This window comes from Phoenix dactylifera, chromosome 5, assembly GCF_051530095.1.
Source record: "Phoenix dactylifera cultivar Ajwa chromosome 5, Ajwa_hap1_PhDact_Kaust_v1.1, whole genome shotgun sequence".
Lineage (NCBI taxonomy): Eukaryota > Viridiplantae > Streptophyta > Magnoliopsida > Arecales > Arecaceae > Phoenix > Phoenix dactylifera.
This window is the reverse complement of record NC_143194.1, coordinates 3,067,734-3,088,641: the sequence shown is the minus strand read 5'-3', so window position 1 is coordinate 3,088,641 and position 20,908 is coordinate 3,067,734. Positions and strand designations below refer to the sequence as shown.

At 36.6% G+C, this 20,908-nt stretch overlaps 1 protein-coding gene across 3 annotated transcripts; it reads left to right on the top strand.

The window, feature by feature from the left end:
- The first annotated feature begins 1,023 nt into the window (after positions 1 to 1,023).
- FIP1 (FRIGIDA interacting protein 1) lies at positions 1,024 to 20,902 on the top strand. Of its 3 annotated transcripts, none has more exons than XM_008779343.5 (14): positions 1,024 to 1,535; positions 2,870 to 2,957; positions 3,138 to 3,246; positions 5,972 to 6,021; positions 7,481 to 7,547; positions 8,561 to 8,633; positions 10,773 to 10,828; positions 13,949 to 14,045; positions 16,009 to 16,093; positions 17,322 to 17,384; positions 19,586 to 19,645; positions 20,073 to 20,165; positions 20,299 to 20,361; positions 20,445 to 20,902. In XM_008779343.5, the coding sequence occupies exons 1-14, from the start codon at positions 1,477 to 1,479 to the stop codon at positions 20,553 to 20,555; spliced, it is 1,074 nt and encodes a 357-aa protein (XP_008777565.2). In that variant the 5' UTR covers positions 1,024 to 1,476; the 3' UTR covers positions 20,556 to 20,902. The 3 variants fall into 3 exon arrangements, with proteins under 3 accessions (XP_008777565.2, XP_038985413.2, XP_088577498.1); XM_039129485.2 differs by having other exon boundaries at positions 1,148 to 1,535; positions 16,006 to 16,093; XM_088721372.1 differs by lacking the exons at positions 3,138 to 3,246; positions 7,481 to 7,547 and adding an exon at positions 9,656 to 9,720 and having other exon boundaries at positions 1,291 to 1,535; positions 16,006 to 16,093.
- The last annotated feature ends 6 nt before the right edge of the window (positions 20,903 to 20,908 follow it).

Sequence of the window (20,908 nt, the reverse complement as noted above, 5' to 3'; positions counted from 1 at the left end):
TATATCAAACCACTTTTACCTCATCTACAAGTATGTCCCTAGCTCCCCCTTCACTGACTACCTCAGAAAACCCTAGAAAACCGGCTTCAGTGCTCTCTTGTTTTCGAAACTCCCACATGTAGGTTACAATTGATGTGGCCCAAAGGCTCGAGTACAACCATCACTATTCTGCTGGAATCATTGGAGAGCCTATGGTCCTTTGGCACTATCCATGGCTGGATCAAGAGCTCCATCATCATCGTCATCAAGCTCATCCTCTACATTAAGACTCGCCACTTTCAACATTGTGAAACTTGTTAAGAAGGTTCTGGTGAATGCTAAGGAGGTGGAGGCTGGGGAGACCACAAGCGCCCCTCCTTTATGGAAGTTGAAGACTTATGTGATGAGGACTATGGGAACGAGGAGGCACATATATTGAAAGTGATTGTTAGTAAGTAGATAACGTGAACTTCAAACATGTTCACTTTGACGTTGTCCTCCTTAAGGTGCTCTCCGGAGAGGAACTATTTTAGTATTGATATACCATAAGAAAAGTAAGGGCTTGAAGATCATTTTGATGCTCGCACTCCAGAGTGGTGGCAGTGGGCGGCTGCCGGTTGTTTGACACGTCAATTCCGAAGGCAGAGTTGCGAGTTGCCTGGGCAGGTCTTCGACATGTGCGACAAGTGTTGCAGGCCAGTTCGATAATCTTGAAGGGCGATTCGGCCAAGGTCATCGGATGGTTTTGGGGGGACCGAGTGGAGAGAGCACGGACCACCCTCTGTTCCGGGATATAGGGATGATGATGAGGGATGGGGTGGCCTTTGAGGCCAAGCATATATTTAGAGAAGTCGACGGGGCGGCTGACTGGGTGGCTGCCTACGCGGCCTACCATTTAGGATAACCTTGTGGTCATGAGAAGAGGAGCTGCCACAAGTACTCCGCGAGTTTGTGTTTTTTAATTTTATTGGATGTATTCGTACATGCATTGTATGAAGAACCAGTCAAAATAGATAAAAAAAGAAGAAGAAGAGCATTTTGATCATTGAGGCAGCAAGAAGAACGACGGAAGAGACGAAGGTGAGGTACAGGAGGCTGAATATTATTATTGCATTTAGTAACTTTGGAGAAAAAGGATAAAAGAATTTTGTAAAGAGCTTAGGGGGCTGTGTGGGAGAGAGAGAGAGAGAGAGAAAAGAGGATATTTTTATCATATGGCATGGTGTAAAGCGGGTGATGAACGGGCTATACACCAGGGTCAATCTATTATGACCGTATCAAAAATTTTTAAACCCCAAATAAGTGTGGTTCTTGGGCGAAATAGAAGGCGTTGAATGCGTAAGAGTTCCGTCTCAGGTGGGGGTGGGATGCCACGACCAACGTCTTCTCTACAACAGCTGTAACTTCCCGCACGCGAGCTGTCTCAGCGGGGGACGAAAACCCAAATTATAGAGGCAGCGCCCAGGAGAAGAACTCGCCATGGGATAGGACGCAGCGATGTCGCACGAGCGTCACGCATCGTCCGCCACCGCTCTCATGGCTGAAGAAGACAACATGTAAGCTTCCCCATCTCCTCCTCCTCCCGCCTTCCACCTCTAATCCCTTTCGTATTTCGCCTTCGAATTTGGAAACCCTAGCTTTCCGTCTCTGCATTTCGTTACACCATTCCGTATCCCATCGGTCCGCATTACTTCTTGCGAGTTTCTTGCCGTCTCTGGCCCCAAAGCAGTCGGCTTGTCTGGGCGAATTAAGGGTTTCCTGGATCATAGAAGAGAAGGAGAAAATTTGAGTTGTTACCCAATTTTGAACACTTGGAGGGCATTTGGAAGAGACCGAAGATGTTTAATTGAAATTCTTGATTGGTGCTTGCTTCTAATTAAGAAAGCTAAGTTTTCATGTTGTTTTTATGTAGTATTCTACCCATAAAGGATTCACCTTCCTTCGTTCGAATCCACCATTGGATCATGCAATTAATGAATCCTTCCTTCATTCGAATCCACTGTTGGATCGTGCAATTGCTGAATTCTTCCTTCATTCGAATCCACCGTTGGATCGTGCAATTACCACTTAAAGCTGCACACAAAGAAATCTAGAGTGCTTTGAGATCTGTGCAGTAATGGTCAACATTGTGAGAAGATTAATCATTCTTTCGGGCGAAAGATCATGTGGCATGTAATGAAAAGTTACCCCTTCTTTTGTGTTTGTGTGTGTGTGTGAGAGAGAGAGCGCACACACACATATATATACATTGTGCATCACAAGCTTTATAATTGCCTTAATGGGTCCTATACTGGAAACAGAGTGGGGACCTTGCTACTCTTAAGAGATCTAAGGTTCGGTGAATGCAGCATGTGGGTGTTATTCACTTGAAAATGTACTTACAAGTTTGACAAGCTCTTGGATTCTTGTGGTACAGCACCATTTCTTATGATGTACTCAATCCTTTTCCAAATCAATGGATCATGTGGCTCTTAAAAAATGGATTTGGAGCATATCCCCCCCAGCCTGCGGGCGCCAAATCAATGGATCTTAGTATTGCCGACAACTAAGAATGAGAAAGTCCGATAATATATTGTTTTCTAACCACTTCCGTGAAATGATGGTTTATTCTATCAAGGTGGTGATGCTTTATAAATGGAAGTATAAGAACTGCAGATAGTTTGCATTTTTTGACTCGCATTTTCTTTTTAGTGATTGAAACATATTTCAGTTTCTTTTTTCCTTGTGGTCTTGTTATTTGATTTTAACTGCTCACTTTTGCATATGGCTAATTTTTGTTAAAGTGGGTGTCATATTGGAGAAACAATTGGTCATTGTACAGCATTACCACTGAAAAAGCTTTAAGTTACTTTTGGTTACTGTTGGAAGATTTATCATTTATATGCTGTAGGTTCGTTGATATATTGCAAGAAGCTCCATTATCTGTTCATCGGCAGCGTAGAAGCATATTTGGCAGTGTTATGTATTGTTTCTTATTGGCAAGTATACTATCTTCTTCTTCTTCTGTATATTTCCATTCAAATAAAGCATATTAGGCAATGTTTTCTTTTCTGTCTACCTCTTTCCCTTGTATTCTTTTTGAATCACTACTCAAGTTGGTGTGATTATTCCTTTTTAAGTACTTGTTAGGTAGTCATAGGTTTATTCTTTTTTTCTAGGCCGGTTATGCTGTCTTGGCTGCAGCAGCTCCATGGATATTTGTTCTAATACCGAAACTGTTACCAACATTGCTCTGCAGTTCAAATGTCATCCTTCTGATAGTTACAGGTTGATTATCAGATTTGCTTATTCTCTATTTTCTTTTTTTTATTGCTTTAAGTTATCTTGTTAATACATATGCAAAAATTAGCATTCGTAATTTTGAGTCAAACATGTGTATAGAAAACCTTTGGCTGCTTTTTGTGCTAAGTAGTCAGGTCACCATTCTTCAATTTTTCAAAGGAGACTAAGATATAATGCTTTGTTAATCTTCTACATGTATTACGTGTACATAGCATTGAAACTTTGATAGCTCAACATGAACTTTCAATGAGTGTGGTAGTGCTTACAAATGTACACATTATATGGGCCGCCAAGTGCCTAAGTACTTGCCTTATTTGGAGCTTGATCACCTTTCCTAGTTCCTGGGTGATGATATTATGTGAGCGAGCACTGGCAGCTGGTGCCTAAAGCTAGCTTTATCAGCTTAAATAGGTTCTGCATGAGCATGACAACATTTATCATCATGATCTGCCCCTAATTAAATTATCTTTTTGTTGATCGGAAAAGAACATGTTATTATGTCATGCACCTGGCGAGTTTCAAGTCATCTTAATCACATATCGATTGTTTTATATTTGTTTGATGTTGATTTGAATTACCTAACTAGTTTTCTCAAATAATTAACCTGAACTAGTTGCTGATGATTAAAAAAAGTTATGATACAATTTTAGTTATTCGGCTGATGTCTTACCTATCAAAATATTAATTTTAAACCACCTATGTTTCTAAATATTATGAAAAAATGTTGATCAACTTTTCTTTTTCTGCCATCTTTCTTATTACTTTATAAATTTCAGAAAATGTTAACCCTGTTCCTTTTGTTTTATCTATTTTAACCATTATCCAATGCTAAATGGACTTCTACTTGGTTGGTGAGCGGTCTTTTCTCCACCCTCCATTGCTTTTTGCATTTTGGAACACTGCTCTATATGTGTGTGTGTGTGTGTGTGTGTGTCTGTGTGTAAGAGAGAGAGGTGTGTACTGGAAAGATGTCGCAGCACATAAATCACTGCTTCATGTCACTTCCAAATAAAAGTTCTCCAACCAACTAGCAATATTGCCCATATGATTGAAAGTAACAAAGCCCACTTGAGGAGAAATTCTCCTCTATTGAAAGATAAGTTAAAAACTGATTCTCAATATGCATTTCATCTTATTCAATCAATGTAGCAAATCATCTTCAATTATGAGCTTATTTGGAAAGTGGTAATAGATAATACCTTTCCAATGCAAGATCGTGCAGTTAATCGGACGTCCAGGTGAACTGAAGTTGTCTGTTAACAGGACCATCATAATGAGGTCAAAGGTTTCTATCAAATTTTAGCTTAAGCCAACCTGTTGGTTGTAAGTCGAGGGTAGTTTTGGTGCCAAAGATTTTATAGATAGACTAAAGTGCATTAAATCGGCTTCTGATCATCTCTCCAGTTGATCTTGGTAAATTAGGTCTCTTTGAAGCATGTTGCAGCTGTTACATGGCTACATCTGATCTACTCAATAAGCTGTGAGGGCATGATCTCTTATTCTCATATTGCCATCAATGTCAATCTCCTTTGTTCCAAATGGCTCAATCAGCGACTTCCATATTAAACTAAAAAATCCAAATATATGAACCATACTAATTATGAAATCAGACAAGAGTATTACAGAGTACTAAATGCAGTTCTATCAAAACATGTGATAATACCAATTTCCTCTTAGCTTTCCAACAACTAACGATAAATTTGCCGCTCCTTCATACCTTTGCATTTGACTCTGAAGGAAGGTGAGAAAGCCCAATACAAGTTCCAGTTCAGCAAAACTTGGAAAAACAAAAAAACAACCTTTAAAATATTAAACAAAATGAGTGCATAAAAATACAACATTAGCATATAGTAATAGCAATATTAGTAGTAATAACCTATGATCAGTACTTATTATTGAGTTGAGTACACAGTATCTAATAGCAATATTTATCACAGTATTAAAAAATTAATAATGTTAAGCATACTTGCACGAGGACCAACCAAAACCTGCATCCTACCTGACCATCTGCCTAAATATGCCCTGCCCTTGCAGTACCATGTAAAAGTGGCTGACATATGAAGCCCATTTCTAACCATCAATTGCATAAAGACTTTAATATTGTTCTATGTGATCTTTTCACTATCTTTATTATATAATAAAACTGGATTTTGAGCAACTTGTTATATTCATAGTTCAAATTAGTAAGCCCTGGACTCAACTTAATGATGATCAGTTAATTTAGCTAAATTCAAAACCCAACAATTGGTAAATAAAGATAGTAAGTTTACTTTAAGTTTGAAATCTCGATTGACCATCTTGCCCACATATTTTGATCTGTATTGACTCATATTGACTTGAGAGTGCTGTATGGTTCAGTGAATAATGAATAGATATGGGGGGCATACAGCATCTCATACTGTACTGCTGCATGAATGATAAGGGGTATACTGTGAGATTTCGAACTGGATATGGTATATCGAACTCTTAATCTTCCCATTTGCATTACTTGAGAATACCCATATATAAAAGATATGTTTTTTTTATCTTTTGTTGTGATCTTTAAACATCTGGCCATTTAATGCAATTTAAAGGTTTTTTTTATTACTTTACATGGATATATCAAGGCCCTATTCCATGTTTTATGCTCATTAAACTTTAAATAATGCAAACTATTTATTAGAATCTCACTCATTTTCTTGTTCTTTGCTTAATGATAAATGTTCCACAGCCATATTCCAGCAATATTTGGTTTACCAAGTTAGGAAAGTGCGCTTGCAGGTATTGATTATCACCTGCTTATATAGCATGCAATTTGAAAAGCCTTTCAATTCTTCTTTCACTATTAGTTTGTGTTATAACGCAAAGCATACTTGGCTAATTTATGTGTGTTAAAGTTGTCATGTGAAATGGTTTTCTCTCATCATGATCAAGTGTAATGGTACATGGATAACTGAACAATTTCATAGCGGTGGCCCTATCTTGATGGCTCGAGGCTGGGTTTTGTTGCTACTTGTTATTAGTATAGATAGACATGCATGCAAGTGCTTAAAAACAAGAATGCTCAAATATTTTACCATTGAAATTGTTTTTTTTTTTTTGTGGTGCATGTACACTTTGTAAGGGTAGTTCAATTTTTAATAAAAACCTTTATTACCTTTAGTTTCATTGATTTATTAGGGAAAAAATACAAATTATTTCCCTCAAATTCTTTTAAATCAAATACAACCTTTTATGTTCATATACCACCATCTTAAGTGGCAAGGTGAATCCTCCATGTAAGTAAATAAAAGAAAATGTGCATTATTAATTTTTATCCACGACTTTATCTTACCACTGAAGTCGTTTATAAAGCTTGATGTATAAAGCTTTAAATATGAATTACCTTCCAAAACTTGTCTATAAAGCTTACTTTTTTTGTGGATGATACTGAATTGAATTAAATATGAATGCTGGAACAAGGCTTAAGGTTATCTTCTTGTTATTTATTTGGTAACATACACAAAAAAATGCAGAATTGTAATGCCAAGGTGGTTGGTTTTGTAGATCCTATCCATTTGATCCTCGAAACATCCAAATGAATGTTATGCTCTGATAACTAGAATGAGTACCAATTTGCTACACCTTGTCAAATGTTGGCGCATGCTGTTGTCAAAATGTATAGTTCCTTTGGCCTTAGTAATGAATATCTGATGGTCCTGCTGGCCTAATATTCCATATGATAACCATATTACTTTATCCTCAAGTTGGTTTTAGTGTATCTTTGTCATTCTTGTACTTTATGTGGGTCTAAAAATATAAAACAAGTGATATGACAGGGCCAGTAGCATATTCATTGATTATATATGCCACGACTCTTAAGTAATAGACTTCTGAATTTCTTTCTTACCATTTTCCATCAGCCAGCATTTTTTTTAATATTTTTTTTTCTACCACCCAAACTCATGTCTAGGAACTTTTAATGGCAAACTAAAAACAATAACTGTTATCCAAAATGAAGGGTTCAGATGATGTTCAAACACTGACAGAGATACATTTTCTCCTTTTCTTTTAATTCCTTAAATTTCTTTCACTTCTTTCTTGATCTGCTTCAGGGAAGCTTCCTTCTTAGAATCAGTTTGTAAAGCAATTCTTACATGTGCTTATCTTTTCAGAAATCTATAATTTGGAATTTTAGGTATATTCAACAATTACCTTTTCTTGGTAGCTGATATTATAGGATTATGCATGTGATGTGCAGGGTTATTACACTTTCAGCCAGAAATTAAAGAACATAGCTCGCCTTCCATTTGCCGCTATTGCTTATGGTATGCTATTTCCACGAATTCGTTAACATTGATCCAAGATGAGAAAGCTGAAGGTTTGAACTTAGATTGACAGCCTGTCATAGAAAGATATTTCAAACAATGAAATGATTCAAGAGTAAAGATCAACATTGTTGAGTTTTGTCCCAAGCAGAGACTAGATGGACTTCTTTTGGATCATTTATCATAAAAGTTTTAAATCTTGAGGATCTGGGTCGTACTGATCCCTGGTTGAAATGGTAAATGCTGTACCATATACTTTGTTGACATGATGTACTGGCCTGCACAACCGTGGCCAGTCAGTACACCCTTGGTACAGCCATTTTTAGCATCCATATTTTTTGCCTTTTGTTTATTTTTCAGGTTCTAGTTATCATATGTAATAAAATTTTGAAAGTTCAAACACTTCGGTATTAAATATATCAAGTTTCTTGTGTAGTGATATATGGAGTTCTATGGAGATCCAAATTTTGTTGGCTCTTACCTATTTATTTGTTTCTTAATCACATTTTTTCCTTTTTCTTTATTTTTGGGGTTTGTCCATGTGGATCAAAATTGTTCAGTCCGGGCACTTGGAGAGGTTCCATTGTCTCTCGCTCACTTTCCCACCTTCATAAAAGCCAAAAGTAGCGCTTATAGCTGGTCCTGCTTAGTATCAGGCATTTCAGGCTTTTGGTGGTTTTGATCCGCTCTGATCTGGCATGGTATGGGTGGTTCCAGCCTGATTGGCAGATACTGGGGCATACCAAGACCCTGCTTACAAGTTCAAGGCTGGTACCATATGAACCAGTCAGTACTTTGAATCTTTTGTTTTGAATAACAAAATTTTATTGACATTTCTGGAGCTTCTGTTATATATGTTATCAACTTTTTACCTTTGATTCAGTCTCTCCATGTAAATAAATGAAACAAATGTGTAAAGATAATTCTTGTTTCTTGCAATGGACTTTGGTATGTCACTTAAATAGTGCACTTTAATAATTTCTCATTGATTTATCTTATCGTTTGTATTTTAGGAACTGCTTTGATGCTACTCGTCTTAGTCTGGCAGCCTTATATACATATATTATCTGTCTCAACATTGCTAAGGTAAACTATTCCTTTACACATATTCACCACACCACAGTTGTAGTTCTGGATATGTAATGTTTGGCTAGCTCCTTAACTGTATTTGCTTTCAGGCATTTGTAATGAAAATCTTTTATGACACTGCACCCATGCTCGACATGTGTGACCTGCCGTTGTACCAAAAAAAAAAAAAACTTTCATGACGCATATCATGATGATAATGGAAATAAAAAAAGGGTCTCTCACTAAAGCAGATAATCATCATACAGAATATGAGGATTATAATTTATATATAACATGTATGAATGAGAAGCAAATTAAAAATTGAGAAATGTTGAATAGTGCCTTATATATCTCTCTTTGGTGACAAAATAATACACATCATGGTCTAAATTATACATTGATTCTTAATCTATGTGAACAATAATTCCAACACCAATTGTTCCCACGTGTATGTTAATGGTGACCTAAGGTGGTTGTTGCTGGACATTCACAAGCATACTCGCTGCTTGAAACCTCAAAATTTATTTCTTAAAAGTGGTGTGTTTTTTAGCATTTTTTAATAATACAGAGACCATTAAAATGTACTGCAAAACTTTGCTGCCTGAGGCTGCAAATGAACTATCTTTGTGCTGTTCGGGCAAAGCTCATCGCAGGGTGCTCAAGCTCTGCTTTATCACAGCTATGAATGTTTAAACGTAGATCATTAACCACTTATACAAGCTGATTCTTGAGCTGTTGCTGAGCTTCTACTTATTCTTGCATGTCGTCTTATTTTAAGGTTGGCTCATTTATAGGTAGAGCCTTGAGAAATTTTGGGATAATTGAAAAGAAGTCTATGGTTGTGGATGGGGCAATTAAGATTAGTTAATTTGTTGCTGTAGTGAATGACCTTTTGGTTGTTGCCCACCAACATTGCTTATCGCACTAGCCTAAGGCACATCTTTGTATTTGCTCTATTCTACTTTGATTACTTTAGAGATTTCCTATTGCTTTTAAGAAGCATATTCAATGAGCCAAGTTGCTATATTGACAAACTTCAGGGGGCCATCCAAACCATATTTGAATGTTGGAGGAGCCATACATTGTTAGCTATCTTCTTCCATAGGTAATGATTTAATTTTATTATCCATTTTTAATTTCTCAAAAGTGAACTACCAGATATAATGATGAACGGACACCTAATTTGCAATGACTGTACAAGTTTATGACAGTCAAAATTGGCCTTTCCCTCAACATAGATCTTTGGAGAGGTGTTGGACTGCCTCCTCTAAGTCAGCCTAGTTTCATCAAAGCCTATGTGTTTTTGTGTTCTGAGTCAAGGCCAAAGAAATTATGCTTGCAAAGCTCAATAAGTCAGCCTAAGAACTATTTTAAGTCTAAGCCTCATAACCCACTATAACACTTCTTGATTGAAACTCACTCTTCGAGACTTCACATTGACTTCTCTCAAACTTGTCCCCATCTTATCAGATCACTTGTCATAACGTAGACATTGAATCAGCAATAAGATCCTATACTAATCAATTAGATTTCCTTGTGAAGCCTGTAGGGATTCATGCAGACCAGATTAGGATGGCTGGTGATCCTAGTTGGATATATGATGTGCACAAAGCTGGTGACTTTATCATTTAGAGCTTATGGAGATGAACTCTTTAATGTCTTCTGCTCCATCTCGATCTCTCTTGAGAATTCATTAAGGGAATAAAAGGGGATGAAAAGCTGCCTAAAATGTACAATAAGATTAGAATAGTGGGTGTTATCTACAAGGCTCCTCAACTCTGCAGTCAACATAATTTATAATCAGCTTGCTGGTATGTGACATGTCCCTTTTTTTACCAAAACTCAGTGCTGGCAGCTAGTTCACTAATAGGATGGACCATGCAACATGCTAGGAGGTCGATGTAAACTGCATGATGAAACCGTATCTTACACCTCATATATTGGTCAGCATGGGCTGTTGAAATCTAAATGTTTGCTTTCACAATAATCAGCATAACTGTAACCAACCAATATTAACTTACCTGAATTCATACATGTGGTCCATCCAACTCTGCAAGTTGTCACTGTAATGATTTTTGTGCCTGACTACTATGATTTATTGCACTTGATAATGCAAGGATGCTAACTGCATTTTTTTTGGCATTGCCATGTATGCAGGATTGTCATGTTTGTTGAAGTCATATGTGCGGGATGTTTCATGAGTTTGTATATAGGTGAGTAAACCAATCTAGGTAAACGTTACAATAAAATTTACTAAATGTACACGATCAGATTTACCTGGATGTTCTTTATTTAATGAGACTTTTTAATATTCAGGGAATTAAATTGTTCACTTTCCTGTTAATCAGTAATTTGTTATGATGGAAAAGTTAGTAATCCCTGGTGGTTGGCAGATGATTTCTGTTTACCCTTGCAAGATAACTGCCATCAACTCATGAAGGTGCTGACTTCAGTTTCATGGGATGATGCTTGTCAATTTTGTTTATGCTTATGCTTGTGGTTCTATGGTGGTTGGACAATATTTATAGAACCTTATAGTCGGTGCTTTTCTTTGGAACTTTGACTCCCTCCTGCTCCCATGTGCAAGCTACACTTTCTCTTCACCCTTTCACCTCCGTTCATTATGTTGACCATCTGATACTAGCTTCATTTTGTCAGATACTAATGCTTATTCTTAATCAAAGTTTGTTCCTCTTGCTTCTTTTGACTGTAGCAGCACTGCCAATATGGATCCCAAGTTTGGATAAAAAAGGTAGAGGACTGACATTAGGTTGAAAGCCAGTCACAAGAACATGTCAAACTATGAAATTGATCCAATTAATATTGTGAATATTGGGGCATTTTTTGATAACATCAGAGGTTGCCTATAATTCTCGGTGGATAAGGACCTTGCAGAGCTGGTTCCAAATACTAGGGCTAGGCTTGATGGTTGTGGTTATGGCTTCTTTTAATTGTAATCTTGCTTCTTGATTGTTATATTTAAGAGATACATGAGTCTTTCAATTAAACATTAGGACAAAAATTAATATGGACCTGAAGAAGAAAAATCGGAAAGAGTTTCTAATGTCAATAGTAATGCTAGGATAGGAGGGATTTTTATAAAGCTCCCCCCTGTTCTTGAATAGTTACAATGGTTGTCCTTAAAGTATGTTGAAATGCACATTACTCCTTTTTAATTTCATAAAGAAATTGTTTCACAAATTGATCTAGGGGGTAAATAACTGGTTTTGGTAAATAAATGAGAATTCTTGGATGTTTTGGGTGAAGAGCGCTGCTATATCGATGATTTCGAGATGAATTCGAAGCGAGATAAGATTCACTTGAGTGGCTGTGGTAAAGATATCTGGTGATCGTAAGTATCTGCCAAACACATCACGATTGCATACTGTTCGACTAGATCGATGGCGAGAGAGCTTCGACGACTTCTCAGGACCACATAGAGGACAAGGATGATGGTTATTGATAAAGGATCGTGGGAAACTGAGGGAGAGAATAGTGAGAAAAAAGGAAGAAGGGGTGAGGATTTTAGGCGTTACCGTCCGCCCTCACCAGCTAGCTCACATTCGGCGGCCGACCTTGGATCCTCTCGGAGGTCATGCCTTGCCGTTACGAGCAGGTGCATCGGCCTCCCCAGCCTGGCCGGGTGGAAATCATGCCACTCAACTAGGAATTCGAAATTTTCCGGCTGGTGAATTTTGCTGTTGGGTTGACCCAACCGACTTGATCAAGTCAAGACCAATGAGGATGAGTCGGGGACTGAGTTAGGGTTGGGGTGCTACAACAACCTTCTCATGTAGACTCCTGGTTGAGCACACTTTGACCCAAGGATGAAGAACTCGCAAATGACTCCCATGAACCCTAAAGGAGGTGTCTTGTGACCAATGATTGGGTGGCAATCACATGGTTCTAGTGAGAAGTAGAGCTTAAATTAGAATCTTGTACTATAGGCGGCAATACTCCATCAAGAGTGGAGAACAGTGCACCAAAAGCTCTCGCAATTGGCAATCACGATGCCGGTTCCCTTTTAGGGTGGGGTGTTCTTCAGGCTTTGCAGATTGGCGATCATGGTGGGGTAATATTTCAAAGCATTTCCTTCTCTTGGATCATCCTAACAGCAGGGCCTTGCCATCATGCCACCGGAATGCTGTTAGGCTGTTCCTTAATATCGCAAGTGGTTCCAAGGGTGCCAAACTCAAATTTTGGATATAACGGCAAGATCTTGCTGTCAGAATGTATTGTCGGCAAAAGCCCAGCCATCAAGACTGAAAAGGTGGGATATTTGAATAGTGGAATCTGGTGGTAAGATTCTTCTGGGACAAATCAAGATGATGGTGATAGTCATTTGGTGGATGTTGGCATCCTAAAAAACTTGGCACTGTGATATTGTCAGCCTTCTGGTTCACTCCTACTTCAGCCTTGTTGTTAATTAAATTATGCTGAAGTGGGCATCATGTTGACAGTTGGACAGAGCCCCCCATTCATTCCTAAAAGGTTATCGTTATTCAGGATTTGTTAAAGGATCAGGGGCTTTCATGTGAGGTGCGACATCAACTGTTTATTTGCTTGCCTTTTCATTCCCATCTGTTCATGTATTAGATCATTCACAATCCTGCTATAAACTGGGGCATGACATAATACATGGTTGGACGATGGATGCCAGATGCATCAGTCTGTATAGAAACTTCTAGACAGTGTTTACACCTGATATTTTTCCAGATTTTGTTTTGATTGGATGAAGTCCAGAATGATCTTCATTGGATCAGTGTCAATCTACATATGAATTCTAATGATAAGAAAGGTCAGGATCCAGTTGGTACACACAACCAATCATTTGCTCAAAAGTCAGCATGATATCTTTAACAGAATTTGGTCATTAGATTAGCAAGTGAATTTTATCTTGAGTCTTGACAGGTTTTTGGATCAGTCAATGTATGTAAAGACAAACAACATGGCATAATATACCTTTTGTCTTCAAATGAGACCTGAACCTCTTTTTTATCACCAGGATTATTTTGGTACTACTGCTCTAAGGTCGTACAAGATATGTCAGTCAACCTGTTCCATCACCATTCCTGTAAATTAGTGATGACTGCTTGGCCTTGATTTGGGAGAGCTCACCACTTGCCATGGGTTACTTTCATTCACACATGCCAACATTTCAAACCTTCAAATCACCAAAATTAATAGTCTTTGGCTGAGGTAGATTACTGGAATTGCATTATACTCAAAAATGTTCTCTACCTTTCATGCACTTGCTTTGATAATGACTCTTTAATCATTATATTATACAATATTTAATTGCAATCTTTTCTCCTTTATCCTGGATTTTGCAGGGTGCGTTCATCAATATAATTCTTTAAATGGTCAACCTGATGTCTTGAAGTCACTTTATTCTGCATTACAGCCATCTAGTTCATTGGAGGAGCTGAGGTAGGAATTCATTTTGGATTATTTAGTTATGATAAATTGATTATGATTTAAAAGGGTAAATAATTTTTGATGTATCAATTTCTAACTTTTATACCTTGTGATGAATTACCTAATCTTCTAGACATGCATGTACATACGCAAACCAATCTAATGACCCACCTGTTGCTCTAAGAACAGAACATTTGTGCATGCATGATATACACTGATAAAGACACCAGTATTCATAGGCGATCCCCATATTACAGACCTGATCAGGAACCTTGTTTACTGTTATAATGGACATACTGCTGTTATTTGCCCAGTTAATGATTTTGTGGACTTTCTTGAAATCAAAAAACGGAGATTATCTTAGAGAAGAAAAAGGCATTGGGTGGTTATCCTTATGATTTTTGTCACCTTCTGGAGTCCCACCTCAGGATTAAAGTGCTGATTTTGCTGGTCAAGATGGACTGTCCATGCCAAGCCTAGATTGTTACATAGCACTGATGCATGCTAATGTGTGCTAAAAAAATGGACTGGTATACATGTACCCATGCTAGTGTCAGGCTTGCATGACATCAATGCTTAAACTTTTAATTCCAATAAACCATTTATCAGTCTTTGGTACGCATGAATGACAAATTGACAACATTTACATCCAACGGCCTTCATGGAAACATCTCACAGATTAATTCTTCACTACTTAATTAACACATAAAGGTGCTTTTATATCCAAGTGCCCTTTTTAATTCTAAAGATCAGAGTATTGTGTATGGAAGATTTGACCAGGGTGTTGGATGAGCCATTTACTATTCTTTTTTCAAGAAATATCACCAAGCTACCTAGCATTCCTTCTCTTATGATGCTGATGCCAATGATGATTTGGCAGAGGGATGACAAGTTCAAAGCCCCTAGAGGATTTTTGATGCAAACATGCAGGAGATAGGTTTCTTTCATAATCTGCATCCTTGCATGTTATAAGAATGCTTTTAAGTTTTAAGATTTGGATATCATCTGTGTGTGTGTGTGTGTGTGTGTGTGTGTGTGGTGCAAAAAGGGGACATTTAAAACATCACTCCAAGTGCTGGCATGTATCTTGCTAGGCCGGTATGGACACCTGATACTAGGTCTGCAAGATTCCTGTTAAGTCTTTCTTTTTTTGTTTTTCTCGAATTTTTAGTTGAAAAGGAATATTAAATCCTTTTTTTCTTTTGTTTTGGAAAAGCATGATATGACAGTATGTATGCATGGCAAGACTTGCATGACACATGTGGTGCTAGCCACTGGCAACTACCCCATGCCAGTGGCTCTAAAATCCTTTCCCAGATGCAAGCTATATCATCTCAATTGGATTGGTGCCAGTGGCTCTAAAATCCTTTCCCAGATGCAACCTATGTCAGCTCAATTGGATCTGACCCCTTCTTGATTTTCAAAACATATGTCCAATATGGTTGCAAAATAAGGCCTTACATCATCTCAGGTCTTGTAAGGTTCTGATATGTCTGAATCTGACTTTATCGAGCCCAAATGGATTCGAATACTTGATTTTTTTGAAATCCTGGAGCATTTGCGCATGAGCATCCGATTGCATGAGTTTTTTAAAATCACCCTACTTACTCTTACATGTAGTAACCTTGCAAAAGCAAATAATATTTTTTTTTTTTGTTCTTTGTTTTCAAATGTTATCTGGTTGATGCCATTTACAACCTCATTATGAAGGCAAGATAATACGCTAGGAAGTGGAGAATCTTTTTTTTTTTTTTTTTTTTTGAATTTTTGAAGTCAAACTACTTATGGCATCATTGGTGAAAACTAAAAACTAAACACTTCAAATTGTCTCATGCAAGAATATTTGTTAGCTTATTAGGTTATTGATACATGGATGATGTGCTCAAAATTTAAAATATATTTCTTGTGTGTCATCTATTCTGCAAAATATTTTATACCTCGGTCTTATTGTCATTGTGAATTCCCGATTTAGTAGATATCATGATGGTGGCCGTCTTTCTGATCAACAAATGGCGTTGTTGCAATACCAAAGGGAAAATCTTCATTTTTTGAGCGAGGAGGTATGGACTAAATTGAAGGATATAAGTGTTTGATCTACATTTCTATTACCTACTAAATAAATTCACTGTGCTCTGACTTTGTCTTCTGTCCTTATGGGCACTGTATGAATATAGGCATACATAAGTAAATGGATGGTTATAAACATTTTCAAATATACAAAATTATAATATCTTAATTTATGAGCTCATTGAAAATAATCGGAGCAATAACACAAAGCAATTTATACAACATATTCAATGATTTGTTTTTAACACCATAAGATACCTATTATAACATTTCTGTTATATAATTATTGATAATATTATTTATGATAATAATTCATTAAAAAACTTGTTTAAAAATGCAAGGTTTGAAAATCAGTTATCTTCTTTAAATCAATTCATAATATACTGTTGTCATAGTACTTAAATAGACTAGTACCCTCAAAAGATGATCAAACAAAATGTATGTTTGAAAATAATCATTTTCAATTGTTGTATAAAACAATTTTTTTACAAATAATGCTCTTAACTATTAGGCATAGTTTCCCGCTAACTAGGAAACAATGATCTGGCTGTTGTAACAACATATTTTCGTCATTTTAAAGCAACAGTGCTCTTCATAAATTAAATTTCTTATCATCATTAGTGTAGCTTTTTAGTACCCTTGTTTTTATTGAAAGATTAAATATATTTTATATTTGCATGAGTTAGTGTACCTTAAAAGATCTAATTCCATGTAGAAATATATGAATCATTTTTAATAGATTGTTCATCTGTAATATATTGGAGCTCAACTCTCTCACTTTGCCCAATTAGTTGGCATAAAACATCTTGTATACATAAATAAAAAATATTTGAAATTTAAAATCACTATCGACTTCTTAACATCTTCCATAGTGTGTGCAGTTTGAAAAAGCACGAAGTGTTAATGAGAGAGAGGGATTTGGATTTGAGAAAGAGGCATTGGTATATTGTGATAAATGGGATAGAGGTTGTGGGATGTATTTAGTATCCCACTTGTACCTCTGCGTTGCATTATAGTAGGTTTATATTTTAATCGAAGTCAGCTAATTGGATTCCTGATATCCACATGGAGGAATTTTATGTATACAAATCCAGTCTTTGGTAAAATAAAGATAGATTGGTAGAATATCTATTGTTCAGTAAGTTGGACTTCAATGTTTAACAGATTTTTGAGTCTGGCTGATACAACATGTCTTTCACAAATCACATCTCTTTCTTGTAGGTTCTCCGTTTACAAGAATGCTTAAGCAAATATCAACGATCTGATGATGGAAGTACCCCACAGGTTTGCAAATATTCAAGTTTAGAGTCATTATTGATTAACTAGGGTAGTTTATTATGTCATAGCTTGCTATTTTTTCTCATCATAATCATCAATCATACATGAGGCTTTCAAACTGATAATACTCTTCTATTGGATGGTTGTTTTATCTGAGTAATTTCGAAGATATGAAGTTGAAGGATATGACTTAGTTACATTTGAAATGGATCTGATTGAGGGAAAGGAGTATTATGAGTCCTTTGCTATGGCTCTTTCTTTTTCTTGATGGTAATGATATGCCTCCAGAGTTCTTTGCTGGTATCTCATGCAAACATACTTCTTGACGGTATAATATTGATTGATATTATGGTGCATTCTTAGTAAGGGCCTCCCAACAAGAATTTAGACGATCCCATTATGCTCTTTATATCGACTTGTTATCTGTTCAAACTGAATATCTTTAGATTTTTTAAGGTTTTTATTTCTATTTTTGGATATTGATGGCAAGCTTTTTGAGAATAGGTAATGAATAGTTAAAAGAAGAAAAGCATACTTCTTTCGCAATAATGTGGTAATTGAAGCAAGAGAGAGGGAGTCTAAATGAAAGTAGAAATAAGGGATTTATGATGACCCTTAAGAAACAGAAAAGATGTCCTAGAAACATAAGGATGTTAACCAATGCTAGGCGTTCACCCCTAAAGTAAACAATGGGCCATATCCAATACTTCACAGCCTCCTTCTGGAACTTAGTTCAAAGCACTTCTCAAACAGTTGAAATATTCAATTAATGATGAAAAATACATGGCTGTTCATCATGCTGATACAAGTTTATGGGTCATGTGAGTGTGAGTTTGGTCTTTTTGACTCAATTTTCTTTCCTTAAACCTGTTGGTTTGGCAAACATAGATTTTTGGCCTATATTTCAGCTCATTCTAGAAGTGTCAGGCCTCACAATAGTTGCCTTTGGTTTAGTTAAATGATAAAAAATAAATCTTTGATGGATAATAGTGATGCTGTCAACCGATAAAAAGTTTGGGACTAGTTTATATCTTGCTGTGATTTTATTATCCTTGTGATCTGAAAGTACATTTCACTTTTATTTGATTGGACTCCATTAGATCTTTGTCTCTTAGCATTTTACTATATATAATATATTGTATATGTATGTATCGGAGTTATATTTTTTTAAAAATCAGTGTCATAGTCTTATGAGAATGTCTATCATACTTGTCTACAAGTCTGGCTTTTCCATATTTTCTGATTTTTTAAAAGTTATCATTTTATTGTATATAATTATATTATATATACATTATCCAATATGAATGTATGTATGTATTGGAGTTATATATTTTAAAAGTCAGTATCATAGTCTCATGAGAACACCTAGCATACTTGTCTACAAGTCTGGCTTTTCCCATATTCTCTGATTTTCAACACTTCTGGCAATACTACCAAAAAAAAACTCTTCTGGAAATGCATCACAGACATTACATTAACATATCATGAGTATTTTTTAATGGGAATTTTACTTTGATGTTTAATATTTCAAGGATACGTAGGACTTGCTACTCACATGCATGTTATTCTATTTATATTCATAGCTTACTTATCCAATTTAATTATTGAAAGTGTAAAAATGCTTTTTTATTCCTATATCTAGTTACACTCTCAAAGCATATCTATCTTATTGATTACTAATGACATGGGAATCGAAATACCAGTTGAGTCTGCTTTCTCCTGTTTTTTTTTTTTTTTGTTGATATAATCTTGGCTGTCTTGGTCTGAGTCTATTCTGATTGGTGGGACTGATGTCTGGACTTCAATTATTTTGTTGTCCTTCTAGAAGGGACTCTCAGTTGATGAGAAAGCCACGAACTAGGGGGAATGGGGAGGGGGAACTGAAAATGTTCTTTAATTTAAAAGAAAGGGTAGCCTAGGGGATTGGGTCTATATCACCATTGATCTTGTCCAGAGCAGAGCACTCTGAAATAGGAAGCCTTCACATCCATCCAAGGCTTATTTAGTAGATCTTCAATTTTTTTTTCTACTTTTCTATCATTGTACAAAAAATCGTGCTTGTATTTTGTTTCAATATTTAAAAATAAATAAAAATTTGTAGAACACATTGGTGTTTTGTCTTTTTATATTATATGCAGGTTGACCTTGGTATTTTCTCATCCACCCTAATTACCCAAATCAGCTGAGTTTTTTTGTACTATATGCAGGTTGACCTTGCTCATCTGTTAGCATCTCGTGATCAAGAACTCCGTGCTCTATCTGCTGAGGTAATAATTTGTGAAAAATGCTAAAGAAACATGGAAATCTGAAAAAAAGAGCTGCATAGATGATATGTTGCTTTCATATTCCCCTTCTGGCTGACCGCCTGCCTATAGTGGGTACTGGCTGTCAGCGAGAGACGCAATTGGTGAGTTATGCATCAGCTGTGCAGCCTTTTTCTTTTAAAGACGTTTTTGTTACTGTAGCACTGCTCATAATTTGCTTGTACTTTCTGGGTTGCTCCAATCATGAATACAAATTCTGACTATTTTAGTAATACTGGTAAGATATTCATGATTAATCTTTTCCAGTCTCTTAAAACAAAGAAAATCATCCCCACCCCCCGCACCACCTTTCAAATGGACAGCCAGCCGAAATGTCTCTATGTGATAGAACTATTAAGGGTATCTGATATATTCAGATTTAGTGTTGCAGATGAATCAGGTGCATTCAGAGTTACGCCTCGCCCGTTGCTTGATTGTTGAGAGGGACTCTGAAATCCAGCGTATTCGTGTAACCAACAATGAGGTTAGCTAATTAAGTTCTCCAATCCAAATGTCTTCATGTTTTAGTGATAATTACATACTGACGGTGTCTTATCACCATGTTTTTTTTTTTGGTGTACTATCACCATGTTTTTTTACTAATGGTTCCATTACAGTATGTCGAGGAAAATGAAAGACTGAGAGCTATTCTTGGAGAATGGAGTGCTCGAGCGGCAAAGGTAAACTCTGGCCACAACGGTTATGTTCTATTACAAATGCTGCCATTTTCTGTGTCATAGCCATGCACTCATCTGGCACGCAGCTTGAAAGAGCGTTGGAAGCAGAGCGCCTGTCAAATATGGAACTGCAAAAGAGCATAACAAAACTGCAAAACAAGTCAGCTGGTACATCGGCTGAAGACGATCAAGTTTGATTCTTGGAAGATTTGGGATCCCTACTCTTGGGTATCGATTCAAAGGTGATGTAGACTGTGATGTACATGATGGCCAAAGGCATCTACTGGAGACGCTTGTGATCTTTCAGGCTGAAGGATATCCCAAGTAGTACTGAGTGAGGCAAGTAGTTGATCCATGGTCCAGTGATGGTCCAATGATTTAATCTGACACTTGAGATTTTGTTGAAGTACAGCTTGTACATAGATGTAGAAGTTATTTGTTATTTGTTGAGTTATAATGTGGTGCAATCAAACTTTTTGATCAATTAAAACCAGGGGATGATTTTGTTGGTGTTGGGAGTAATAATGGATACGGGTTTGCCTTACGTAAT